This window comes from Schistocerca americana, chromosome 8 (genome assembly GCF_021461395.2).
Source record: "Schistocerca americana isolate TAMUIC-IGC-003095 chromosome 8, iqSchAmer2.1, whole genome shotgun sequence".
NCBI lineage: Eukaryota > Metazoa > Arthropoda > Insecta > Orthoptera > Acrididae > Schistocerca > Schistocerca americana.
In genome coordinates this window covers 285650033-285663798 of record NC_060126.1, presented here as the reverse complement: position 1 = coordinate 285663798, position 13766 = coordinate 285650033, and the positions used below count along the sequence as shown (strand labels likewise).

The 13766-nt window shown below is 44.4% G+C and overlaps 1 protein-coding gene across 1 annotated transcript in view; it reads right to left on the bottom strand.

The window, feature by feature from the left end:
- The window catches only part of LOC124544962, a 98297-nt gene extending 87076 nt beyond the window's left edge, over positions 1-11221 (bottom strand). The window contains exon 1 of the mRNA XM_047123708.1: positions 11177-11221. Within this exon, the coding sequence (XP_046979664.1) occupies positions 11177-11182 (6 nt within the window). The 5' untranslated portion in view covers positions 11183-11221. The remainder of the gene's footprint in view (positions 1-11176) is intronic.
- Positions 11222-13766: the final 2545 nt, after the last annotated feature.

The window sequence follows — 13766 nt, the reverse complement described above, 5'->3', positions numbered from 1 at the left end:
TCACACACTTCCATGATTGACGAAAGTTATTTTGGGTGTGGCCCAAAGGCCACAAAATGTACAACCAACATTGTGAGTCCTGGAGGTAGTTCTTCCGCTCTCTCCGCCGTTGGGAATCTGAACTTCCTCTTCCGCCTTTGAGACCGTTGAGCAGGTTTTACCTAGTAACCCTAGGCAGGGGCCCTTACAGGGTGCTACCATCCGGAGCCAGATGGACCCAGGTTTTTTTTTAACGAGGTGTTACTCCTCCCCCTCCTCCTTCCTCATCACTTGCGAAATGAGGCCCCGGACTTTGGACCGGCAGTGGTGGAGTTCTTTGTAGTTTTATTATTCAGCAGCATTTTTTTTTCTTCAGATCATATATTTTGCCTGATCTATTCATTTGATCACTGTGAGACTTTACAGTATTAACATTAATGCATTTAAGCATGCACTGATAATGTTTGAAATGGTATTTTAATTCCACTATTATATTATGGTGCAACGCTTTGTATTTTAAGCCCAGACGCGTTATGGTGACGTGGTCTTGGTATTAGTGAACTTCGGTCAGCTCAGACACACTCGCTCGCCTCTATTCCTCTTACAATGATACAGTGCTTGTTTTTGCCTCAAATATGTATTAACTTTACGTACAGTTCGTATGTTTTATCATTTTAATTATTTTATACTTTGTGCATATAACAAATAAGGTGGTTGTAAATAAAGCCAGTGACTAATGTTTTACATTTATGCATCGTGTTGTGTGAAATAAGCGGTGGCGTCGGTTATTGCTGCACTTTTTTCAATTGAACACAGTTTAAAAGATGCGAAACATCGTTTCCAAACATATAAGTCAATAAATGTTTCAGTGAAACCGTGCTATTAACTAAGTACGGTTAAAGGAATTCGAACAGAAAATAGTGTACTACAAGTAATTGTACAATCGGCACTATGTCGAAAGACCAGGAATTTTTATGTTTCAAATGTCTCCCGTTATAAGTTTCATATACAAATCCATTATAATTTACACAGTTTCGTGTCAAAACTAATAACTACATCATGTAGTAATTTGAGGAAAACAGAAACTTTGTACTCATATGCAATCTGGGAGAAATGTAATCATAATTCATCACGGCTGTAAGGAGGGCGCTGTAGATTAGTATGACGTAAACTGAAGCCAGCTGTGTTATAATGGTAAACAGTGGCCTCAGTGTGAACTCAGCCGCTCACATGAATATTGCAGTTGGGACAATGTGCGAATACAAGTGCTTCTGCTGTTTTACCTTACATTTAATAGTGTGGTTTTATGACTGACTTACATTTAAAGCTTATGCAGTAGTACATTTAATAAGACATACATGTTACTTTATTGTAACTGGTTCTTCACGTGTTTTCTAGAACCGAAGATGGCCACACAGTGACCGAAATCTCGAGATGCATTAAGCATCACTTGCGACTGACTGCTCTATCCTTTACTACTTGACATGAATACATTAGCTGATCACAACTGTTTCCCCGTGGAATCAAGGAATCAAACTTGACCAGAGACAATGTTCTTAGGAGGCACAGTCTGTGTGTGCTAAATAAGTGCCCAGCGTTTCCCATGTATGTGTTTCTTCCAGTCTACCATTAGTCCATCTTCTTCCCCCTCTCTGCCCATCTTCTCCAACCCCCACATTCTGTCCACCTCCTGCCCTGGCCCTCTCTGTCCATCTCGTCCTCTCGCTTCTCTCTGTAAATCTGTTCATCATCCCTCTGTCCATCATGTCGCTCTCCATCTACTCATGTCCTCCTACCTCATAAATCCATCTGCTGCCCCCCCTTTGTTTGTGTCACCTCGTCTCCCTCTCTCTCCCTCCATCTCCTCTTCCCCCCGCCTCTGTCCATGTCCTCCTCGTACCCTCCATGTTCCCCTCCTTCCCTCTCCTTTCTGTGTGCCTCTCCTCCTCCTCCTCTCTCTCTCTCTCTCTCTCTCCCTTCCGCTATTCATCTCGTCCTCTTCCCTTTCTTTTTCCACTTCCCCGTACCCTCCCCCTCAATTTCTCCCTTCCCTATTTCTCTACCTCTCTTCTTCTCCACCTTCTCCTATCTGTGCCTATATCCTCCTTCCCCTTCGGTGTTTCTCCATCTCCTCACTCCAATTCGAGGCTGGTGGCTACTACCCTTACAGTATTTACTTACAGATTGTAATTAATATGTAACATATTTCACACATGTCCAACATATCTCATACGTGTTTGTACACATATTTAACATGTCTTCTAGCGAACTACGCCCTGCAGTTTCGTTTTAACGCTTCGTGATCTTTTGGTCGTCGGGTCTCCTCAACTGTGTGCTGGACATTGATATAATTTTGCGGGGGTATCGAGTAGTACATTTGCCTACTCTCTGCGAAATGTGTTGAATAGGTAGTAGTAAAGAAGTAACAAATTAAAACTTCATCCATGATGCGGTAGTTTCTCGCACATCTCAGTGTCTGTGACGTCATATCTCCTGTGTATCGTAAAGTGATAAATATTCTACGTACGATCAGCGACATATGTGGATGTTGTCTATCAAATGTGTTCCGAACAGGATTAGTAGCAAAGAAATAGTAAACTGGAACGTCATGTACTATGCGGCAGTATTTTCTCGGATCTGAGTATTTAACAGCATATCTCCTGAACTAAGTGTCGTAAAATGATATATTTTTGTAGGTGCATGGAACAGCATATGAGAACACGGTCTGGGAAATGTGTTGTGAATAGAGGTAGTAGCAACAAAGTAATAAGTTTAAACGTCTTGCATGATACGATAGTTTTCACACATTCAATGTTTATGACGTCGTGTATCCTGAACAAAGTGTCGTACAATGAAGTAATTTTTTTAGTAACTTGAGTGATATATGTGAATACTGTCTGCTAAATGAGTCACGAATCCAATTAGTAACAAAGAAGTAAACAATTAAAATGTCTTGCTAAATGTGGCACTTTCACAGTAAGAACAGCGAAAATGTAATAAGCGACAATCACTTTCCCTTCCGTCATTTTGTGGTGGTCGTCAGCGAGAAGAATTTTCTTAAAGATTTGAAATTGTGTGAAAAAGTTTATTGCAAGTCTCTAAGTGCTTCGATTATCAAATACTGGATGCCCAATATATGGGTATTCTCACGTCGTGGAATATATTGGTTTTCCACGCCCACCCCTTTGATAAGAGGGTGGTTCTTATCCCCACAGTGATTCCTTCCAGGCAGTAAATGAAATGTGTTTGACTGAAATCGGTCCAGTGGTTTAGGAGATGCGGAACATACATATATAAACACATACATCTTTGATATATATAGAGGGCTCAGTGCCAAATGTCCATAACATAAAACAAAATACTGCCCATATGATGTGATCAAAAGTATCCGGACACCTGGCTGAAAATGACTTACAAGATAGTGGCGCCCTCAATCGATAATGCTGGAATTCAATATGGTCTTGACCCACCCTTTGCCTTGATGACAGCTTCCACTCTCGCAGGCATACGTTCAATTAGGTGCTGGAAGGTTTCTTGACGAATGGCAGTCCATTCTTCACGGAGTGCTGCACTGAGGAGAGATATCAGTGTCGGTCGGTGAGGCCTGACACGAAGTCGGCATACCAAAACATCCCAAAGGTGTTCTATAGGATTGAGGTCAGGACTCTGTGCAGGTCAGTCCATTACAGGGATGTTATTGCCGTGTAACCATTCCGCCACAGGCCGTGTATCATTAACAGGAGCTCGATCGTATTGCAAGACACAATCACCATCCCCGAATTGTTCTTCAATAGTGGAAAGCAGGAAGGTGCTTAAACATCCATCTAGGCCTGTGCTATGATACTGCCACGCAAAAGAACAACGGGGGCAAGCCCCCACCCCCACCCCCACCCTCCACGAAAAACATGACAACACCATAACACCATCGCCTCGGAATTTTACTGTCGGTACTACAAACACTGGCAGATGACGTTCACCGGACATTCGCCATACCCACCCCATGCCATCGGATCGCCACATTGTGTACCGTGAATCGTCACTCCACAAAAATTTTTTTCACTGTTCAATCGTCCAATGTTGACGCTCGTTACACCAAGTGAGGCGTATTTGGCATGTGTGGCTTATGAGCAGCAGCTCGACATGAAATCCAAGTTTTCTCACCTCCCGGCTAACTGTCATAGTACTTGTAATGGATCCTGATGCGGTTTGGAATTCCTTTGTGATTACATATTACGACCCTCTTCAACTGTCGGCGGTCTCTCTCAGTCAACAGACGAGGTCGACCTGTATGCTTTTGTGCTTTACGTGTCTCTTCACGTTTCCACTTCACTATCATATCGGTAATAGTGGACCTAGAGATGTTAAGGAGTGTGGAAAATCTCGCGTGCAGGCGTATGACAACGTTCGAAGTTCTGAGTTCCGCGGAGCGCCCCATTCTGCTCTCTCACGATGACTAATGAGTACTGAGGTCGCTGATATGGCATACCTGGTGGTAGGTGGCAGCACAATGCACCTGCTATGAAAAAGTAAGTTTTTGACGGTGTCTGGGTACTTTTGATCACATAGTGCATGTGGGGGGCAGGGAAAACTATTGTCGCCTACTAAATTTTCGCTGTTCATGTGTGACGTTTTAATTTCTTATTTCATTACTACTAACTGTACTCGTGACTCATTTCGCAGGCAGTTTTGACATACACTACTGATGGCACAAAAAATTATATATATATATATATATATATATATATATATATATATATAATTTTTTGTGTCATCATATATATAAAAGGGAAAAACTGGTAGAAGCCGACCTCGGGGAAGAACAGTTTGGATTCCGTAGAAATACTGGAACACATGAGGCAATACTGACCCTACGACTTACCTTAGAAGATAGATTAAGGACAGGCAAACCTACGTTTCTAGCATTTGTAGACTTAGAGAAAGTTTTAGACAATGTTGACTGGAATACCCTCTTTCAAATTCTGAAGGTGGGAGGGGTAAAATACAGGGAGCGAAAGGCTATTCACAATTTGTACAGAAACCAGATGGCAGTTATAAGAGTCGAGGGGTATGAAAAGGAAGCAATGGTTGAGAAGGGAGTGAGACAGGGTTGTAGCCTATCCCCGATGTTATTCAGTCTGTATATGAAACAAGCAGTTAAGGAAACGAAAGAAAAATTCGGAGTAGGATTTAAAATCTATGGAGAAGAAATGAAAACTGTGAAGTTCGCCATTGCAGTTGTAATTCTGTCAGCGACAGCAAAGGACCTGGAAGAGCAGTTGAATGGAGTGGACAGTGTCTTGAAAGGAGGATATAAGATGAACATCAACAAAAGCAAAATGAGGGTAATGGAATGTAGTCGAATTATGTCGGGTGATGCTGAGGGAATTAAATAGGAAGTGATGGTTCAAATGGCTCTACGCAGTATGGGGCTTAACATCTGAGGTCATCAGTCCCCTAGACTTAGAACTACTTAAACGGAACTAACCTAAGAACATCACACACATCCATGCCCGAGGCAGGATTCGAACCATCGACCGTAGCAGCAGCGCGGTTCCGGACTGAAACGCCTAGAATCGCTCGGCAACGGCGGCCTGCAATTAGGAAATGAGACACTTAAACTAGTAAATGGGGAGCAAAATAACTGATGAAGGTCGAAGTATAGAGGATATAATATGTAGACTGGCAATGGCAAGGAAAGCGTTTCTGAAGAAGAGAAATTTGGTAACACCGGGTATAGGTTTAAGTGTCAGGAAGCCGTTTCTGAAAGTTTTTTTTATGAAGTGTAGCCATGTATGGAAGTTAAACATGGACGATAAATAGTTTAGACAAAAAGAGAATAGAAGCTTTCGAAATGTGGTGCTACAGAAGAATGCTGAAGATTATATGGGTAGATCACATAACTAATGAGGAGGTATTAATAGAATTGGGAAGAAGAGAAAGTTGGGGCACAACTTGGCTAGGAGAAGAGATCAGTTGGTTGGAGATGTTCTGAGGCATCAAAGGACCACCAATTTAGTGGATGATAAAAATCGTAGAGGGAGACCAAGAGATGAATACACTAAGCAGATTCAGAAGGATGTATGTTGCAGTAGGTTCTGGGAGATGAAGAAATTTGCACAGGGTAGAGTAGCATGGAGAGCTGCGTCAAACCAGTCTCTGGACTCAAGACCACAATAATACACTCCTGGAAATGGAAAAAAGAACACATTGACACCGGTGTGTCAGACCCACCATACTTGCTCCGGACACTGCGAGAGGGCTTTACAAGCAATGATCACACGCACGGCACAGCGGACGCACCAGGAACCGCGGTGTTGGCCGTCGAATGGCGCTAGCTGCGCAGCATTTGTGCACCGCCGCCGTCAGTGTCAGCCAGTTTGCCGTGGCATACGGAGCTCCATCGCAGTCTTTAACACTGGTAGCATGCCGCGACAGCGTGGACGTGAACCGTATGTGCAGTTGACGGACTTTGAGCGGGGGCGTATAGTGGGCATGCGGGAGGCCGGGTGGACGTACCGCCGAATTGCTCAACACGTGGGGCATGAGGTCTCCACAGTACATCGATGTTGTCGCCAGTGGTCGGCGGAAGGTGCACGTGCCCGTCGACCTGGGACCGGACCGCAGCGACGCACGGATGCACGCCAAGACCGTAGGATCCTACGCAGTGCCGTAGGGGACCGCACCGCCACTTCCCAGCAAATTAGGGACACTGTTGCTCCTGGGGTATCGGCGAGGACCATTCGCAACCGTCTCCATGAAGCTGGGCTACGGTCCCGCACACCGTTAGGCCGTCTTCCGCTCACGCCCCAACATCGTGCAGCCCGCCTCCAGTGGTGTCGCGACAGGCGTGAATGGAGGGACGAATGGAGACGTGTCGTCTTCAGCGATGAGAGTCGCTTCTGCCTTGGTGCCAATGATGGTCGTATGCGTGTTTGGCGCCGGGCAGGTGAGCGCCACAATCAGGACTGCATACGACCGAGGCACACAGGGCCAACACCCGGCATCATGGTTTGGGGAGCGATCTCCTACACTGGCCGTACACCACTGGTGATCGTCGAGGGGACACTGAATAGTGCACGGTACAGCCAAACCGTCATCGAACCCATCGTTCTACCATTCCTAGACCGGCAAGGGAACTTGCTGTTCCAACAGGACAATGCACGTCCGCATGTATCCCGTGCCACCCAACGTGCTCTAGAAGGTGTAAGTCAACTACCCTGGCCAGCAAGATCTCCGGATCTGTCCCCCATTGAGCATGTTTGGGACTGGATGAAGCGTCGTCTCACGCGGTCTGCACGTCCAGCACGAACGCTGGTACAACTGAGGCGCCAGGTGGAAATGGCATGGCAAGCCGTTCCGCAGGACTACATCCAGCATCTCTACGATCGTCTCCATGGGAGAATAGCAGCCTGCATTGCTGCGAAAGGTGGATATACACTGTACTAGTGCCGACATTGTGCATGCTCTGTTGCCTGTGTCTATGTGCCTGTGGTTCTGTCAGTGTGATCATGTGATGTATCTGACCCCAGGAATGTGTCAATAAAGTTTCCCCTTCCTGGGACAATGAATTCACGGTGTTCTTATTTCAATTTCCAGGAGTGTATATGACGTTCGCTGTTCTCTACGTTTCCTCGATAACGCCTACTCATCACGCTGATCAGCGACTGATTGTTATTCACGTGGACCATGCCTGGAAATCTGCCACGGATTCTCTAACACTGCCGATGACAGCCTGGAAACGAAGTGTTGAACGGTTCTCTTTAAGTATGCAACAGCCACGCACTTTCATTTTGAAGGTGATACTTTTCTCACGTCAATCACACTAACAATTCCTAATTCAGGAACTGTGCCGCACACTGTCCTCACTACATTAGTGAGCCTTTTGTACTTACTAGTCCTTTAGTGACTCCAACTAACGTCCACATACATCGCGTATCCGAAACATTGCAGGTCAGATACAAGAGTCTTATTTGTCTCAAAAGTAATTCTTTGGTGTTCGTTTGAATATAGATGTTTTTTTACTTTACTCTTGCATTTTTTTTCATTCGTCGATAGTTTTTCAGCAACAATACCGGAATCATAACTTCAAGTAACTTTACAAAAGATATCACATTTACGCCAGTGACTGTAACACATTCTCTATTTCATGATTGCAATTTCGGTCTTAGGCCATTTTCAGGTGAAGATGTTATGGTTATTAGGCTACGTCAACTTAAAATGAGCTGACATCTTCACTTGATAATGGCCTAAGGCCGAAATTGCAATCGTGAAATAAAGAAAGTGTTACAGTCACTGGCGTAAATATGATGTCTTTTATCAAGTTCTACATGACTGTGTATCCCAGATATAAAAAGTTAATTAATAACCTCAAGTAAATGAGAATGTTGATTTGCTAGTGCTGTGAAAACGAGATTTCGTCTCATAGTACGCAGAGGAAGAACAACTATAAAACGTGCAGCATCTATTAAATTTATATTGTTAAGTGTCAGAAAGGGAGGAAGTGCTAAAACTGTTTATAATCTCAATATAAAATGTCCAGAACGTAAAAGAAAATACTATACAAATTTCCAGCTTGGTTCTAACTTTCGCTGCTTGAGAGAACCTCCATCTACAACGAGAGATCGTAGGACAATGATTCTTCGTGGAAGCATTTGTACGGAGAAGCGGAAGAGATATAAAGAATAACCATTCAAAGAAACACGATTTAATTTCCACATGAGAAGGCAACGCTTATTAACTGCGTACAGGTTTCAAACGTTGTTCAACGTGATGACCACCTCTAGCCACGACAGACTGGAACTGCACTGGAAACTGCTCTAATAGTGCCCGAAACTAGGGTGGGCCTTTGAATGTTCAGCTGCTATAGTACAGGTAGCGCACTGTTTGAAGATCACATGCTGCGTCCAGCAATCTCAGCCATACCAACAGTAACTACACTACTGGCGATTAAAAATGCTACACCAAGAAGAACTGCAGACGATAAGCGGGTATTCATTGGACAAATATATTATACTAGAACTGACATTTGATTACATTTTCACGCAATTTGAGTGCATAGATCCTGAGAAATCAGTACCCAGAACAACCACCTCTGGCCGTAATAACGACCTTGATACGCCTGGACATTGAGTCAAACAGAGCTTGGATGGCGAGTACAGGTACAGCTGCCCATGCAACTTCAACGCGATACTACAGTTCATCAAGGGAAGTGACTGGCGTATTGTGACGAGCCAGTTGCTCGGCCACCATTGACCAGACGTTTTCAGATGGTAAGAGATCTGGAAAATGTGCTGGTCAGGGCAACAGTCGAACATTTTCTGTATCCAGAAAGGCCCGTACAGGACCTGCAACATGCGGTCGTGCATTATCCTGCTGAAATGTAGGGTTTCGCTGGGATCGAATGAAGGGTACAGCCACGGGTCGTAACACATCTGAAATGTAACGTCCAATGTTCAAAGTGCCGTCAATGCGAACAAGAGGTGACCGAGATGTGTAACCAATGGCACCCCATGCCATCACGCCGAGTGATACGCCGTATGGCGATGGAGAATACACGCTTCCAATGTGCGTTCACCACGATGTCGCCAACCCGGGATGAGACCATCATGATGCTGTAAACAGAACCTGGATTCGTCCGAAAAAGTGACATTTTGCCATTCGTGCTCCCAGGTTCGTCGTTGAATACACCATCGCAGGCGCTCCTGTCTGTGATGCAGCGTCAAGGGTAACCGCAGCCATGGTCTCCGAGCAAATGGTCCATGCTACTGCAAACGTCGTCGAACTGTTTGTGCAGATGGTTGTTGTCTTGCAAACGTCCCCAGGGATTGAGACGTGGCTGCACAATCCGTTATAGCCATGCGGATAAGATGCCTCTCATCTCGACTGCTAGTGATACGAGGCCGTTGGGATCCAACACGGCGTTCCGTATTACCCTTCTGAACCCACCGATTCCATATCCTGCTAAAAGTCATAGGATCTCGACCAACGCGAGCAGCAATGTCGCGATACGATAAACCGCAATCGCGATAAGCTACAATTCGACCTTTATCAAAGTCGGAAACGTGATGGTACGCATTTCTTCTCCTTACACGAGGCATCACAACAACGTTTCACCAGGCAACGCCGGTCAACTGCTGTTTGTGTATGAGAAATGGGTTGGAAACATTCCGCATGTCAGCACGTTGTAGGTGTCGCCACCGACGCCAACCTTGTGTGAATGCTCTTAAAAGCTAATCATTTGCATATCACAGCATCTTCCACCTGTCGGTGAAATTCCACGTCTGTAGCACGTCATCATCGGGGTGTAGCAATTTTAATGGCCAGTAGTGTACTTATACAGATTGTGGAACAGTTGGCCTCTCTCAGAAGTAATTCGGAAATCGTCATTTAAATCGAACTTCCCAGTCATGTTCTTTAACCGCGGTACGGAAAGAGAATATCTCCGTATTTGTTTAACTCGTCGATATTCGCGAAGAGCAGCAGCCATATTGCTGTTGTTTTGATAAAACACACGAGTAAACCCTTGCTCATTTTGTCCAGAGACCCGATGACTGTCTCCAAATGTGATGCACGCTGATGCTTGTGTTTCAACCCTATGTCGACGTACCATTATCGGCGCCTAACGGCCAGTCACGACACTTCTATCAACGGGAACTAACACAGTCTGAACAAATTCCCATAACTCTGGGTACTCATCCAATAAACAGTTTAATTATAGCCCCTCAGTATATACATATTCCAGGTCACAGATGATACCTTGCAAATAATCAAGGCGAAAACCTAACGGAGCAAAAAAATTTTTTCACTTCGTTATATTTAGACGGATCCAAATTGGTATCAACATCAACATAATATTGCTAGCAGTTGAGGACGATAGAACAAGAAAAGTTAAAAGCTTTCCTGCATAGAGCTTCAGGGTCTAACTGTACCGAGGTGACCCCTGCACGGACAAGTACTTTTAGTTTCGATGCACAAGTTGATCTGTTTCCCACGTATCTACATTTACAAGATACAAACTTCTGAAACACTTTTGAAAAGCCCTGTATTATTCATTCATCGCTTAGTAACAGAAGTAAAATAGAGTTCTACGCACTACTGCATCTGGGCTGCGAAAAGGAAATGGACCGCGAATACAAAGGATCGTTACGTAACGCTGCAGGAGCAAGCTGGTAGTGGAAGTGCCGCGTCAGTTCCTCACCTTCATGACTGCCGCAGGAAGAGCGCTGGCGCCAGTGACCGCTGCACCGCCTGACTGGCGTCTAGCGGCTCCGCGCGTGCCTTCATTGGCAACACGGCGTCCTTGAAACAACAACCACTCCCATTTCGTTCGTGCCTGTCTTTACAGACACAGTAATTCACTAGTGGACACGGAGACATTACATAACGAATTTTTAGTTCATTCAACCCATAGGAATTATTAGTGGCGCTCTTGGAAGAGGTATCTACGTCTACATCTTTACTCTGCAACCCACCTTGCGGTATGTAGCGGAGGGTACTTCGTGTACCACTCTCACTTCCCATTTTCCCCGTTCCGGTTAGCGGGAAGAACGACTGCTCGTAAGCCTCCGTGGGGACTCGAATCTCTCTCATTTTTTCTTCGCAGTCTTTTCGCGACGTATACTTAGGAGGAAGCAATGTATCTGTTGATTCTTTTAGGAATGTACGCCCTCAGAACTTTAACAGCAAACTACGCCGTGTTACAGAACTCCTCTGTTACAGCGTCTGCCGCTAGATGTCGTTGATCATCTCTGTGACGCTTTCGCGTATTCTAAATGAACCTGTAACGAAATGGTATGCTCTTCGGATTATTAAAGTTTTGGTTGAACGGGCAGTTTGCAAGACACTTCCTTTCTTGGTGAACTGCAGTTCCTTAGGATTCCTCCAATGAATCTCGGTTGGTATCTGCGTTTCCTGCGATTACTTTTATGTGGTCACTCCACCTCGCATAGTTCACGTGGTCTTTCCTCCTCACATCGTACATTGCGCGTACTCCTATATACGAGTATTTTATAGAATTAACTGCTTCCAGTGATTGCAACGGGTCGACATACTAAACTATTACCGATAGTACCTATGTTTGTCTTATCCAACTCTTTGTTTTTCTTAATATGGCTTTTGAATAACCATGCTCTTTGATGTAACTTCTATGTAAATGTTTTATTCATTATTTATGTCAATTTATGTCACTGTAATTAATCTATGGAAGTTATTTCAAAAATAATATAATGTGAAAGAATGCCTGTGTTTACCTTTTACTCGTAATACCAGTTCTTGCGTAGGGCGTGTAGGTTTGCGATCCCGTAAAACATGGAGAGAAGCCCTACTGCAGTGAAACTTGCTTGGTGGGAATACGAGAGGTGGATCCGATTGTCGAACTGCAAAGATTTATGGCATGAGCAATCCGGTGGCTTGCAAGCATAATATTAGCTACTTGTGTACTGAACGCGGGAAGAAGGACTGCAGGGTTATATAATTAAGCCTCATATGTTAACTTAATTTGGCTTATTATTCATGGCATACTTAGGTCAACTCTGTGCAATGAAAATCCGACGCTAAGAAGAGAATTTTCAGAGGGCGTTATACAGCGAGAGCCATGGATGCTTTCACCGCCTTTTTTATTTTTAAAATAGCACAGGAGACATACCAGCTCCGTGTTTTCTTTTTCAGTAGTAACTTTGTATTCTGTAAAGTTTCTGCTGAGCCTTCGTGTTTTATCCTTAGGCGTTTACCTAGACACGGTCCTATCTCAAGTGGTAATTCCGAGCATCCTGTTACACTAAGCTGAAAAGTCATTTCAATAAACATTCACTACAGTTAATTTTATCAATATTCAGTGGACGTAAGCACTTGACGTAATTTTCATAAAAGGATAGTTAGAGTTTCGTCAAAGTACAGTCACTAAGAGAAGATTTAGAGTATTCAGTTTAGAGATTCTTCTTATTGAAATCTCAGTACAATATTACAGTTAGCAAAAGCTTATAGATTCATGATAGTTACTAGCTAGTACAACTGAAAGCCGGCATAAAGATAAATTATTACGAACTCAAGTGTTTATAATTACACATGTTACATAGTTACCAATTTTTCTAATATTGCCTTGTGACTAAAATGATCAGCCTTGATCCGAGTGTACTGAAAGACTAGCCTCTGGGTACCCATGCTAATAGTTGAGCCAGATTTACATTTCATATTACAAAAACAGTACTCAAGCAGTGCACTTTCATTCTTTTAACTTGTGTTTACTATAGTAAGCAAACAGCTACACTAAATTCAGGAGCCCCCAGGGGCTCAGCATTCATTTGCTGGGTACGGGCTTGGCGACCCCGGGGTTCCTGAGTTGGGGACTGGTAGGCGCCGCCAGTCCCCTGTCACCGTAAGCTCTGGGCATGCTTCAGCGACCACCGTGCGGCGCGGCGGTGGAACGTTGTGTGTCTCAGGGAATGGGGATCTTGGCTTGACCACCTCGATCGTGAGGATGGGATAAACCTCTATAAACAACCCATCAATCTCAAGGTGTGCCGCGCGCTGATGAGATGCATGGCTGTTGAGGTGGAACAGTCGTTAGCGGGCAGCATCTGGGGAACCTGCCGCACCTCAGTTGTATAAGACTTACCTAGGCACGCGGGGCTCTGTCTAGGTGGACTTCTAGTTCCCTAGCTGCCAGCAGCTGTGATAAATGCAATAAAACCAATTTTTCATGACTTAGCACAGCCAGGATTGTTACACAAATGTCTACACGGAAAGACGCAGAATCCTAACGAGAGCGTAAACAATTTGATTTGGAAAAT